Source organism: Cladophialophora yegresii (genome assembly GCF_000585515.1).
Source record: "Cladophialophora yegresii CBS 114405 chromosome Unknown aczIN-supercont1.4, whole genome shotgun sequence".
Lineage (NCBI taxonomy): Eukaryota > Fungi > Ascomycota > Eurotiomycetes > Chaetothyriales > Herpotrichiellaceae > Cladophialophora > Cladophialophora yegresii.
The window spans coordinates 3,395,245-3,408,080 of NW_006913048.1; the positions used below are offsets into that span (position 1 = coordinate 3,395,245).

At 54.5% G+C, this 12,836-nt stretch overlaps 5 protein-coding genes across 5 annotated transcripts; 2 read left to right on the forward strand and 3 right to left on the reverse strand.

Moving 5' to 3' along the window:
* Positions 1 to 790: 790 nt before the first annotated feature.
* Positions 791 to 2,200, forward strand: A1O7_06577 (G protein beta subunit-like protein; the record flags this gene model as incomplete). Its single annotated transcript, XM_007760579.1, has 4 exons — positions 791 to 806; positions 865 to 886; positions 946 to 1,441; positions 1,496 to 2,200. 4 exons carry the CDS (start codon positions 791 to 793, stop codon positions 2,198 to 2,200), a joined length of 1,239 nt encoding a protein of 412 aa, XP_007758769.1.
* A 748-nt stretch (positions 2,201 to 2,948) lies between these two features.
* On the reverse strand, positions 2,949 to 4,274 carry A1O7_06578 (exopolygalacturonase X; the record flags this gene model as incomplete). The annotated part of the gene is made up of 1 exon (XM_007760580.1): positions 2,949 to 4,274. The coding sequence occupies one exon, from the start codon at positions 4,272 to 4,274 to the stop codon at positions 2,949 to 2,951; it is 1,326 nt and encodes a 441-aa protein (XP_007758770.1).
* A 704-nt stretch (positions 4,275 to 4,978) lies between these two features.
* A1O7_06579 (uncharacterized protein) lies at positions 4,979 to 5,695 on the reverse strand (the record flags this gene model as incomplete). Its single annotated transcript, XM_007760581.1, has 2 exons — positions 4,979 to 5,475; positions 5,542 to 5,695. The coding sequence occupies 2 exons, from the start codon at positions 5,693 to 5,695 to the stop codon at positions 4,979 to 4,981; spliced, it is 651 nt and encodes a 216-aa protein (XP_007758771.1).
* A 754-nt stretch (positions 5,696 to 6,449) lies between these two features.
* On the reverse strand, positions 6,450 to 6,885 carry A1O7_06580 (vacuolar transporter chaperone 1; the record flags this gene model as incomplete). Its single annotated transcript, XM_007760582.1, has 2 exons — positions 6,450 to 6,787; positions 6,852 to 6,885. The coding sequence occupies 2 exons, from the start codon at positions 6,883 to 6,885 to the stop codon at positions 6,450 to 6,452; spliced, it is 372 nt and encodes a 123-aa protein (XP_007758772.1).
* A 1,080-nt stretch (positions 6,886 to 7,965) lies between these two features.
* A1O7_06581 (uncharacterized protein) lies at positions 7,966 to 9,179 on the forward strand (the record flags this gene model as incomplete). Its single annotated transcript, XM_007760583.1, has 2 exons — positions 7,966 to 8,724; positions 8,805 to 9,179. The coding sequence occupies 2 exons, from the start codon at positions 7,966 to 7,968 to the stop codon at positions 9,177 to 9,179; spliced, it is 1,134 nt and encodes a 377-aa protein (XP_007758773.1).
* Positions 9,180 to 12,836: the final 3,657 nt, after the last annotated feature.

Below are 12,836 nucleotides of genomic sequence, written 5' to 3' on the forward strand. Positions count from 1 at the left end.
TGCGGGAAAACACCAAAAGGAGTCTCTCAATGGACGTCCGCATCATTGGCCGGGGGCACAGAGATCAGGACGAAAAAGACGGTGCTGTTGCTGCAGCCAGACTTCACCTGGACGACTTCTGCTCTTTTCCATCGAGATCGGCATTGGTATTCATGGTTCACCTATTGTCGACGCCGCTCAGGCTTTCTGCTGGCGGCAAAGCTGACTGCCTGCCTCTGGTTCACGCTCACCCATTGGGCTTGGACTGGATCTTTGGCACTTTCATAGGTCCGTGATCACGTTCCCAGTGCCTGCAGTCTCTTGCCCACGATCCATTCGACGCTGAGGGCTGTCTGCCCACAATTTTGGTCCAATCCCAAGCCTTACCGTAACTAGCGTTCAGACCTCTCCAAATAGGCACAGCGTGATCCTTGGCGACGGATCTTGTATTGCACACGACGCTCTGCAGGTCATCCGCCTGAGGACCTGTGAGCGACGACATTCTGGGCGGCTTCGACTACAGAGGTGTGGTGCAGTTGCTATATCACCGCATGAGGAAGGACAGTTAGGGATGAGGTCAGTTTTATATGTGCTGGTGTCTGCGATAAGCAGCTTTATCAGGACTGCACCGCTTATTGGTTCGCTTAGGGGGCTGAATGCTTAAAAGCAACAGCAAGACAAGCGAAAGCCTCGCCCGGGCCTCATCACTCACACTTCCATCCCCACATCACTGCACCGTCCTGCCGAGCCTGCATGGACGCGACGCATCCACAAAGGCACAGAGAGGCGGCGTGGGCTATGAATCGCCAGAATGAGTGTCATCCTCTGTACAGGTAGTGTCTCTCGTGCACCATGCGTCGCTTACAGTGCTGATCCTCTTGTCAGCTGGTTATGACCACACAATCAGGTGCGCATTCTTTGTCGACAACACCACCACCGTGCCTTGAACTAACGGTGGACCCCCAGATTTTGGGAAGCACTCTCCGGAATATGTTCGCGCACGATCCAACATCCAGAGTCTCAAGTGAACAGGCTATGCATAACCCCTGACAAAAAATACCTGGCCGCCGCTGGCCGCCACATGGTGCGCCTGTACGACATCAAGTCCAGCAATCCGAACCCTGTCCAGCAATTCGAGGGCCATACAAACAACATCACGGGTGTCGCGTTTCACTGCGAAGGAAAATGGATGGTCACAAGCTCCGAAGACATGACAGTAAGAGTCTGGGACACGAGGACAGGCATGGTACAGAGGAACTACCAACATTCGCACCCGGTCAACGATGTCGTGATTCACCCAAATCAAGGCGAACTCGTCAGCTGTGATCGAGGTGGAAACATCCGCATCTGGGATCTTGGGGAGAGCAAATGCACGCACCAGCTCGTGCCAGTCGAGGACGTCTCGATGGCCAGCGTGAGTGTCGCAAGCGATGGCTCTCTCCTAGCAGCTGGGAATAACCTGGTATGTCACGTAGTAGTGGTACAGCATGAGAACCACTACTGATGTTTTTTCTAGGGCGACGTCTATATCTGGCGCATGTACCAAAACCACGACTCGACTACCCTCCTGCCCTGCCGGGTTTTCAAAGCACACAAGGACTACCTCACCCGCCTGCTACTCTCCCCAGATATCAAACTCCTCGCCACATGCAGTGCCGACCACACCGTTCGGATCTGGAAGATTGACATGAATGAAGAACACCTTGAAGTCATCCCCGAACAGCAGTCGCCGACTCCGTCACCTCACCAGAACGGAACCTCTAGTACACCAGGAGCGCACGCCCCGAAACAAAACCACCATTCATCCGCTTCGTCTCAGTCGCAATCATCTCTGCGTCTCAACACTGAGGAGCAGGACGGTAACACCAGCGAAACCTCACTCAACCCAAAACCCTTCCGCTCTGCCACGTCCCTCGCTTCCACCGCCTCGGGCACAACATCCAGCCCACAGAGCCAATTCCGCGCCAATGTAGCCCCAGGATTCGGCACGGATCTCATATCTGCTAGGCGCCCCCTGCCGTGCGACGTTATCCTGGACAACCACCAGCGATGGGTCTGGGACTGTGCATTCTCCGCCGACAGTGCCTATCTCGTCACGGTCTGCTCCGACCACTATGCACGTCTGTGGGAGCTTTCCAGCGCGACCATCATAAGACAGTACAATGGACATCACAGGGGCGCCGTCTGCGTTGCGCTGAACGATTACAGTAGTCCGCCTTAGGAAGAGGACGAAGAAAGCGAAGCGCACCGCCAGCCGGAAGCCCGCCGTCGGATCACAGCAAAGGAGCACGAAAGAGCCAAAGCTCTTGTTAGGAACATGCAGCAGGAACACGAGAGAGCGAGGACCGTCATTCGGCGCACGCAGCGCACACAGCGGAAGGGGCGCAACGGGCGAAAAACTCCCTCAGACTGATCTAACACAGGATCAGTGGTGTTTGAAGGTTCCATTGGGCTGGGCCGCCGAGGCTCTCCAGCGTAAGAACCACGATCTTGAGGGAAGGGCAGGACAGGATTGTCAAAATTTCTTCGTTTGGTATACTAGCACCGCAAAGCATAGTATGACGTTCTTGCTCAGAGCTGGGCGCTTGGTCGAGCTTGGAGCTTGGGCCTTGGATCCCTCATCCAACTTGCTGCATGATACGACATTACTAATTATCGATGGTGGACACAATGGCATGGACCTGTCCGCGCGCGACTGTGATGATGCACCGGATACACAGTATCTCGACGTTCACTCCACGCTCACGTTGCACAACCAAGCAATTCCACCAGCATGTCAAGGTCTTCATCTGCTCCTTCTTGTCCTACAAGGTCCCCTATGCAGAATATTGGTTGTCCTTTCCGTTACTATCCTACCCAATTTACTGTGACTTCTACGTACCATCCCTCAATTATACCCCAGATCCAAGTCCGTGCAGTTCACATCCACAGTCGACTCATCGATGACTGGGGCTTGCACGTACTATCCGTCAATTATACCCCAGATCCAAGTCCGTGCAGTTTACGTCCACGGTCGACTGATCGATATTGAAGCAGGTGAACAGATCCGTGCCGTTCGGACTGACGACATTGATGTCACTCGCATAAATGTCCGAGCAGACGTCCGGGCTCGAACACACTAAGTTGCCCACCAACGGCAGGTACTTCTTGGAGGAGGTGCCTTGGAAATGCCGAAAATAGACGTCCGAAATCGTCAGCGCCGAAGGATTCTGTTTACAAAGCGTGGTGTTCTTCTGGCCGTAGCACTGGGTGATCTCGATGGCGTAGTCGACGTTGCGGACGAAAAACGTGTCGTACGTGATATTGGTCACGGCCCCCTTGCCGCCCCCGCCTTGCAGGTCGGCGCTCAGTTCCGAGGGCGCGCCGGGCCAGACCTTGATGCGCGCGCCGTCCGTGGCGTTGCTCATCGAGACATTGTACACGTGGATGTTGCGCACGTAGTCGGTCTCCCACGCGTACTGGCCGAGGCTGCCGACGCTGATGCCGTGGGAGCCGTTGCAGTGCATGTTCTGCACGAGCATGTTGGTGCTGTTGGGCTTGAAGCTGACGCAGTCGTCGCCGTTGTTGACCACGGAGTTCTGGATCGTGATGCCGTCGCTCCGGTACGTGTCCCAGCCGTCGGTGTTTTTGGCCGTGTTGTTGGAACTGGAGAAGCCCGTGATGGAAATGTCCGAGAAGATGACGTTGCTCGAGTTGGCCACCCAGTTGTAGTACTGTGGCGAGTAGATGAGGTTGAGGTTCGAGATGGTGCCGGCGTGGAGGCCCACGGTGCCGAAAAGGATGGGGCGCAGAGTGTAGATGTCCTGCGCGTACAGGTCGTACCAGACCTGGCCGTTGCCGTCGAGCGTGCCCCCGCCGTAGACGTTGACGTCCTCGCCGCCGAGTTCGAAGAACGTGGTCGCGTTCTGGAAGATCTGCTTGAACGAGTGGGCTTGCCAGTAGTCCGTGTCGTTTGTGAATTGGATGTATCCTTGAATGTCGATGTCGATCGATCGGAGGAAGGTCATGTCCAGGGCGGTGCCGATTGTGTATTTCGTGGAGGCGTCGAAGATGACGTGGCCGCCATTGTTGCAGGCATGTAGAGCTGAGAGGATGTATGGTGAGTCGTCTGTAACAGAATCATTGTGGGATTCGACGTAGCAGACTCTCGTTCGAGGAGGTGATGGCTGATTGGGGACTGTTGGATGATGAGGATACGTTACGATGCTGGGTCGTGGAGAGTGGTGCTTCCCACGGTGCAGTGAGACGGCAAACGTCGATGCGGCTTGCACCAACAGCAGCATTGACAGCTGCATGGTGGTTGACTTGCGGCAGGACGATCGCTGGCAACGAGCCCCTTGCTGATGGGAGGATTTATGCACGCTGGCCACCAGCTTCGAAGTTGGAGTAGACGGATTCGCCGAGCGCAGGTTCCTCGAAGCGATCTCGGTTGGCTGTTGGAAGTCGACATCTAGTGTAAAGATCGACAGCGCGGAGGTGTTGACGATGTAGCATTTGACATTCGACAATGTGCCGGAGCATTTCAGCCTCAACCCGGCCAATTGGCGATGGAAATTCGAGCAATACTACCACGCGGTTTTCTCGCCGTACCCCAGATTCCAGCTGTCTCTCCGCATTTCGTGCAGGGCAGATGCAGTGGAAGCAGGGTTCCTGCATAATCTAGGAGTTTAGGAGTCCATATCCGCCCTCTTGCAGGATTTGGCGTAGGCAGCTTCCGTGTTGAGCCAAGGTCTGGTGTATTGTCGCCCAAGGTGTTTGAAATCGTGCCCAAAAGGGACCTCACCTGACCAGAGTGTCAGGGCAAGGTTCTGCGGCGCTTGGCTATGCTGAAAGAAGCCACGGCCCCCGAAATAGCATGTGGCTCCCTCGTGGTGGCGAACAACACTTGGACAGCTTGTTGTCTTTGTTCGAAGTCATTTCGTCGATACCTGCCGTAAAGATGTGCATGAAATTGAGAGCAAGCTGACGTGAGCGGTGGAAGGGAGCCAACGGCAGACGATCAACCTTTTCCATCCTTAACTGTCATGGACATGACTTTCTCGCTCAAATCAGTCTCATTCTTTGCCGCTGCGCCAGCGCGAGAATCATCTTCCTTCCGTTGCTCCATGGCGCCCAACCTGGCCCTCCAGTAACCCTTGCCATAACTCAAGCAGATTTCCTCTCCCTTCGCAACGCCGGTACTCAACGGATTCACCCAAACTCCCATCCTCGCCTCCCACATCTCTTTACCCTTCGGCCCCTTGACCTTGACATAGTACTCCTCGAAAACCGCATTCGGTCCATCTCTGACGCCATGATAATCGTTGATGAAGCGAGCTTCGTTGCCCATGCCGGCACCATCTATTGCAATGGAGGCATCCCGGTCCAGGAAAGCAAGATCATAGTCGCTGATGCTGCATGTAGACAAGGGGCAAGAGTGCAGCAGACCTGTATAGTCGATAATATGCGTGCCTGGGGCTAGCTGACGAGCAGCGAACAGTCCTGATTGCGGGTATGCTGGGTGCGAAGGTAACTTGATGGATTCAATGCAAACTGAGGGGTTCGAGCTTGGCGAGAAAGTACATTGAGCGGACACCATGTATGCATCTGGGTCCGGGGAACGAGTCGACTGAACCAATTCGCGCTGACTTGGGGCGAGTGAACTGTCCAGATGTACAGTAGATAGATACGGCAGGTTGGTCGGCCAGTTCTGTGGCGGACGCGTGTATGTTGTCATCTTTGCTGGGGGACAGACTTTCGTCGAATGTCCACCCCGCCTTGTCTGGCCATTACTGCCCTTGTTTATTCGAGACTTGCTGCTTGCGTTATGGGCCTTTTGTGGAGGTTTCGCTGAACGTCCCATGCTGCTCCGCGAGACAAAATACCAGTAGCCTAGTCGCTGGCGGCTTGAACACCTACCCTCCTCAATGCTTCCGTCGCAGTGGTCAGAAGTATCAGGACACGACGGTGAGTCAGTCCCAAGTTCAAAGTGAAGACAAGAACACCAAGAATTTCTGTGGGCTTACCTAAGCGAGGCGCGCTTTTCGGCCAGGATGCCGGTGCGATCCAAGCAGGTAGACGGGCTGGCAGAAGTAAAGGAAGGTTGAACATGGTGTAAGAGCATGACGAAGCTGCTAGGGCCATAATGGTTGTGCTGAAGCGATAGCTTGACAGAATAACGTCGTCTGTATTCATTTCCAAGCGGCACTCGTCTGCTCGTCTTCTCTGAGAGATACATGGAGAGGTATGAGGTATCGTATCCATCAAGCCCTCATACCTGGACACTTGCCACACTCGAACACCCAAAGAGCTTCAAGAAAAGGCCATCGTCTTTATTGAAAGAGCACCTCGATTCGGCCTCTCCTTTCCTCGTCATATATGTCACGTGTCTCCCACACTACTTGTAAGTGACGCCTTGTGATTCCGATCACGTCTACAAGTTCTGTACAATCCCTATTCGTGAGTTGTGCCTCGGGCTCTGAAGCCCGTGGTTAAGCCTCGACAACCCTGAGGACGAAATTGACTATCACGGCAGCCAGAAGAGCAAGAGCCAAGACGGTGGGTCCAATCCTGTCATCGAAGCCACCCTGACCTCTCACCCTTATACTCTTCGCTCGCCAATGGAAAGTGACAAGTGCGTATATCATAGCCATCATGGCAACCAGGGTGAATAGTCCAGCGGAGATACGGCCGACCGAGTCTCCGAAATTCAAGAGCCCAACAGCAAGACCACCGAGGATAACGGTGAAGTTGAGCCATGATAGAAATGTACGCTCGTTGGCGAAGAAGACCTTTGGCTCAACGCGGGTCGGAAGGGCAATGCGCTTGCCTACAGAAGAGACCAGTCAGCAGGTTGAGATTCGGACTGGGCGGAAAGCGCGAAGAGAGCTTACCAGGGGCACTTTGAAGCAGAGGTCTTTCGGACATGTTGCTTCGAGGTGGAGAAGGAGATCGTTGATTATGACTTGGAGGATCCCGATTTCGGATTCGGAGATCACTGTCAGACCTTATGGAAACCCTGTTTAGAACCTGAGGGTTCTGGTTTTGACTGTTGGTGTTTTGTGGTAGCAAAGGTGCTTGTTCAGGTACGTCGATAACGAGCTTTCCGTTGGCAAGATTTCTCGCTCGATATCGCTTGGATGGTGACTTGATTGTATGGAGAGTGTATGATGACTTCTGGTTTGTGGAGGACTCTTGCGTGTTTTCTAAGTTTCTTCGGTGTGCGTCCTCGCCGTGCTTGTTGATTCCACGAGAGCCTTCCCCAGCGAACAGATGGTTGTTGATAACGTGTTTGTAACTGCTACTTCTGTATAGAGCCGCGAGTGGCTTCAAGTGCGGCGTTGACGGCGATGTCTGGGGTTGTTCTCGTCTGCTCTGGCGATCGCGCAGGAACCCTGGCAAAGCTCTTTCTGTAGACTCCAATCCACACAGTCAAGTCCTGAGCTTGAGAAGCCGAGACGACGGGCTTGCGGGGAGCTCGGGAAGAGGCTTTTGCTTTGTGGTACCTTGTGGTACGACGGATACTCGTTGCTCAGATAGTTCCGGTGAGTGATGGGTACCCTCAGGCCAACGCAGCTCAGCAAGCAGGAAAGGTCAGGCAGTTGTTTGCTTTGTTCTTTTTTCCACCCTCAGCTTTCTCCAACCACAAATTACCGCGGGCACGATCTCGACACAACAGCAGTAAAGTATGTTCAAGCAAGAGTAGAAGGATATGCGGCTGCGAATCCGCCGGCTCAAAAGGTATAGTCGACGCAGCAGTCAGTGATCTTTCAGCTAAGATACAATGTGCACAGAAGAAACTTCTAAGAGGTGACGGAAAGGCTTTTGCTGCACCTTGAGCTCATTGAGGCTCGGAACTCAACGTTGCGGGGGCACCAGCGCTGCACCTGCTCAACACCGAGCTTCCCATTCGCGGTAGCCCCTCCAAGCTTTCCGTTGTTTCTCCAGGGCAAGCCCGCAGGCGCGGATTAAGGACGACTCGGCCGTAAGTTGCGCCTTGATGCCGAAATGTCTACCGTGCGCACATTACGGTCGATCACAAACCTGCTTGACTGGGGTAAACATTCTCGACCTCAACAGCGAGATGCACATGCGACCACACCGGACTCTAGCGACCAGTCAACAGCAACATTCAAGCGTCACCGACTGACGAAAGCTCCACACCTGCACCGCTCTCATTCGAATCTTGTCGACGCATCTGCCAGTGCCCAAGGTACATTTACTCCGCAGCATCACCAATCGGAGCATCCATTGACAGAGTTTCGGCGGCGACTGGCGAGGAAGGCTTCGACATTTAGCTTGAGAACGAGACGTCGCCGGGGTGAACGCGACCAGCTCGAAGCAGCAAAGGAAGAGGAGAAGCTTCGGGGGCTGGTATTGTTGGGAAGCGACAAGGGTGCCGTCCAGCCGGCCCAAGAGCGAAGCCCCAACAACTGTCAGGCCGACGAGTCACACCGGGAGCGAGCAAAGGCGGTCGAGACCCAAGAAGGGGAAGCCCACGAGCGACCATCTACGAGAAATTCTTCGCTGACAACTGTGCGTGTGTGGGACCCTACCGAGAGCCCCTCTGTCAAGCAACTTCCTCCTTTACCAACCACCGCGGACTCTGCTGAAAACACCCTTCGGCTACAGGAAGTCATACACCAAACCCAAGAGACATTCGCCATTAAAGAAGTCGCTGGTGGAAAGACTTGTGTCAAAGAGATGGCGTCGGAACAACCGCAACCTCCTGTCCCCTACACCCGGCTCAAGGAGATCACTGAGCATGTGAGTATCGAATGGCGTCTTCGGCGCCCGTTCTCTAGGTGCGCTCACGAGGGATGGTGGTGCTAACCCGTGATGGACAGGCCTGTGAAAGTGCGCTCTCGGGCGTAACGTCCTACATCCACTCCGACACTGAAAAGTGGAACACCACCATCATCAGCAGCATTCTAGGCGCCCTCGTGCAGGGAACCACGCAAAGCCCAGCTGCCGGCTCATCAGCCCCCGCCCAACCACAATTCAAATACGTCGTCAACAGCACCATCATCCAACACGCGGCTTCTTCATCCTCATCTTCCGGTGACGATCCGAGGAAAACCAGTGGCCGCAGAGGTATGCACGCTGCGAGTGGGGCTTATTGGAACAACGAGAAGGATGGCATGTGGAGCTTCAAGTATCCCGGTGCGGACAGCAAGGGGTTGGACGTGGTTGTTGGGATCATCTGGGTCTGGGTTGGTTGAGAAGCCCTTAGACTTGCAGGGGCGTCGAAGCGTTGGAGTGCTAGGGAGCTGCAGCGGAAGGAACGGGATGAGGTGCAGTATCAGCGAATCCCTGAGTCTTGACTGTGCCTTGGGTGCGCTACTATTGGCGACCATGGAGGAGAGATACACGTTCCTGACAAAATTGGTCAATCTGTTTGGCATTGAGAGCCGACATGGGTGGACGCGAGCCGGTGGTAGATTATGTCAAGAAGGTGTTGGAGCTCGCAGTGCCAGAAGTGTTGCAAGGCATTTGTTTCCCTGAATGCTAGCCCAGTCAAGTGTCCCGAGGACAGTCCCTGCTGCAGAGCATCTGTGTGGGCTCCGCCTTTGGCGGTGTAAGTGCCAGTGGCGCACGAAGTCGATATGATGCTTCTGTTTTCCCCGATGAGAGTCAGGGTCTGTATGCCGGCTGCATAGCCATCAGGCTACCATCTAGTCTGATTGGATTCCTGCTGAAGGGGTGTATGCTTCTTCTGACGATATGTTGGGATGGTGTTGCCGTTTGATTCCAATGACGGCACGCCCCATTGGGCTGCTAGCTCAAACCCAAGACTATGAGCTCGTTCACGAATATCGAGGAGTTAGACACAATCGATGTGCATAGCCGCAAAGCATGCGCTGGGACATGTCAGCCTTGGATGTTAGACCAACGATGGCCAATAGACAGGTACACATACTCTGTACCCCTGAGCCTCTCGGGGGTCACTCGTGTTTGCTGCTGCCATTCAATTGCCGATCTTGTCCACGCACCTCACCTTTCTTGTGGCATTCTTGAAATCCCTAGGCTTCCCAATGTGGTTTTCATTGGGTTTGTCGAAGACGAGTAATCGGCGACCCTCAGTCATGTCGTTGTTTCAGCTGCACTGAGAAGATGATTGACACCTACGGAGTACTTGCGGCTCCATCAATCAAGAGAGTCGACGTCGTAGGTGCGCAACAGATATCGGTGATTCCGTCTGTCTCAATATGCACATTGTCAATGTTGTGTCATCTCGCAAGCTGTTGCTGAGCAGAAGCAAAGCTTTATCTGACATATAATAACCCAGCGTTTACTATGGTATGATGCGATCTTTGAGTTTGCAGCTGGAACAGCCGGCGTGCCCGACGCAAAAGCCGGAGCACTTCTCGCAGCTCATTGGCTGCTCTGTTGAGGCTGAATGTGGCTCCAGCTAGTCTCCTTGGTGTGAGCATACCAGTCAGAGCTTGGGCACGTACCCGAGTACGTACCCGGTCCTCCGCAGCACGCCATCACGAGGCTTGAGTCAGGTGGTGACTGCGGATCGGGGACCAAGGAAATCGGAGAATTGGGCCCCTTGGCCAACGCGCCCCTGCCTCTGCCACCCTGTCTGCAGGGCACAGAAGAAAGCCCTTTCTCTGGGTCAGAGCTCTTGGGTAAATGGTGCCTCGCTGAGCTTCTCGCGCAGTGACCATCGGCAAATGCTCAACCACGGGGAGTCGTGCGAGCTGACGACTCACGTACATAGCGCGACCTTATTTCTCGCGAAGAGCAATAATCTAGAGCAGGCGAGGAGACGATGCCTATCTCCTCCAAAGATCGGCGAGGGGAAACGAGCCACAGGCTGTAGCCTGTGTGCTGAGGACTGTGCAGTAACCTACAGATCGCTTAAGCGACGCGCAGGCTGGAGCAGTCCTCAGGGCAAGATCATCATCGACGGTTGTTGCCCCTTCGACCGGCGCCATGAGAATAGAAATGTACACTGTATCTGAGCATATGGTGGTTAGTCCTAGTGTCATCTCGCATTCAACAACCGGCTCAGAGTACTCTTTTGTACTGTAGCTACCTCTGATTCTGTGCTTCAAATGGCGACCCGGGAGCCTGGCGCGAACGCAAGTTAGGCGAGTTGTCTCAGATCAGGAACCTCCACAAGAGGAATAGTTGAAGCTGTCACCTAGCTGGCGATGGGTAAGATGCTATCCCCGGCTGCTCGTCCGATCTCCGACCCATACCAATGTGTTGGCATGTCCCGCGAGTCAGCGGAGTGTGAATTCCAAGGGCTGCGGACGTTCGGTGCATCTTCGCTTCGCCAGCTCGAAGGAAGTCGCAGTAGAGCTTGCCGGATCACCGTAAAAGTCGCTGGATGGGTGCTTGAGAGGAGGCTTTCAGGATCTAGTAACGAGCTGGGGGGGAGAGCCGCGGGGTTTAGCTGCATCGATAGACTGATATTGGCCGATGGCTTGCAGATAAACGAGGCGAATGACAAGCACGGGCGTTTTCCTGCTGAGTCGAGACTCCTTCGTTGAGTCTGAGGCGAGGGTCGTGGCTGGCATCGTGACGTTTTGGACTTGGTGCAAATTTTCAGATGCGTTTCAGGCAGGTACATTGTGCCTGCCATTGGATCCTGCTGCGCCCACCAATCTCAGGATGAATTGACCATTGAGTGATTGATGCTCATGGTTCCTCGCTGGCTTGCACAGTCAACTTGGGTGCCGTGCATCACAGTCCCCTGTTAGGTGTCCATGGCATGCTGCAAATTTCGGATTGGTGTCACCTTCCCTGCCCACCGGGTACTCCACGCTCCCGGGCTTTCCACTATACACCCTTTCGGCGATGCTTTGCTGACCAGGGTGTCTAGAATCGAACCCTGTCGACCTCGTGTCCCTTCCCCCTCTCGAATGCACAACAGCTGTGCATCATGCAGATATACTCCAAATATAGGACTGGGCGCTGGCCTGTGTTTTCGCACACCTGAGCTATGACATTAGAGACTGCGAAAACATTCGCTCGCCTACTGCATTGTCCAGCGCTATCACAGGTCCTCCATCTGCCCTCTGCACCGGTGGTCGCCGGGTGCCAGCCGGATCAGACAGCATGTCCTGGACAGGGGTGTTCGATGCCTGTCGAGGTTGCTCCATTATCAACCTACTCCACTCGGTCATTATCGGTCTATCGATGCAACTAAATCCTGCGGGCCTCTTCCATCTCAATACTGGATCCTAATGACCAGCAGATCCGGCAAACGAGGTTTTTAGGACGAATCCGTGCCTCGGAGCCAGCAGCCGCTGACCGGTGGTCAACTGACGAATTTCTTACTCACTTTTACCGAGAACTTCGTTAGCAAATCGAGCTACGACTACATACGCCAGAAGAGGGGCCAAGTGTTACTGCATACATGAATATAGCGAAAGAGAGCCAGGTGGTAGCACAACCATGTGATCTTGCCCTCGTCGTAGTCGGTCCTGTGTTGTCGTTACGCCAGCCCGCTCCACTGGATAATGCAATGGATAGGCCCTGTCACGACACTGCTCAGCTGTACAATCCAAGCTGGACCGCGTGGCAAAAGCATTGTGGACCATACCATAGTCTTCAGGCGGATGTGCAATTCCTGGCTGCCAGTGGTTTGAGACTGCGCCCTGAGAGGTTCGTGGCCTGTGTTTTCAGGACGCTGCCTGCGGCTGAAGGAGAGCTTGTTCCCATACTGGCGCCCCGGGCAGCATCCATCGTTGGCATCTGGGTTGACTGGCCTGTTTAGGGGCTGGTGCTAGAGGATTAGACTGACGACTAGCGGTGCCCTGCTCCTCTTTCTTACGGGATTGGGCTTGAGCCAGCCACTGCCGCTACGCCTTTCTCAGCCTCCCCTGCTTCGAAATCTGAGATCGCTCTTCCGGGGTTGCCAT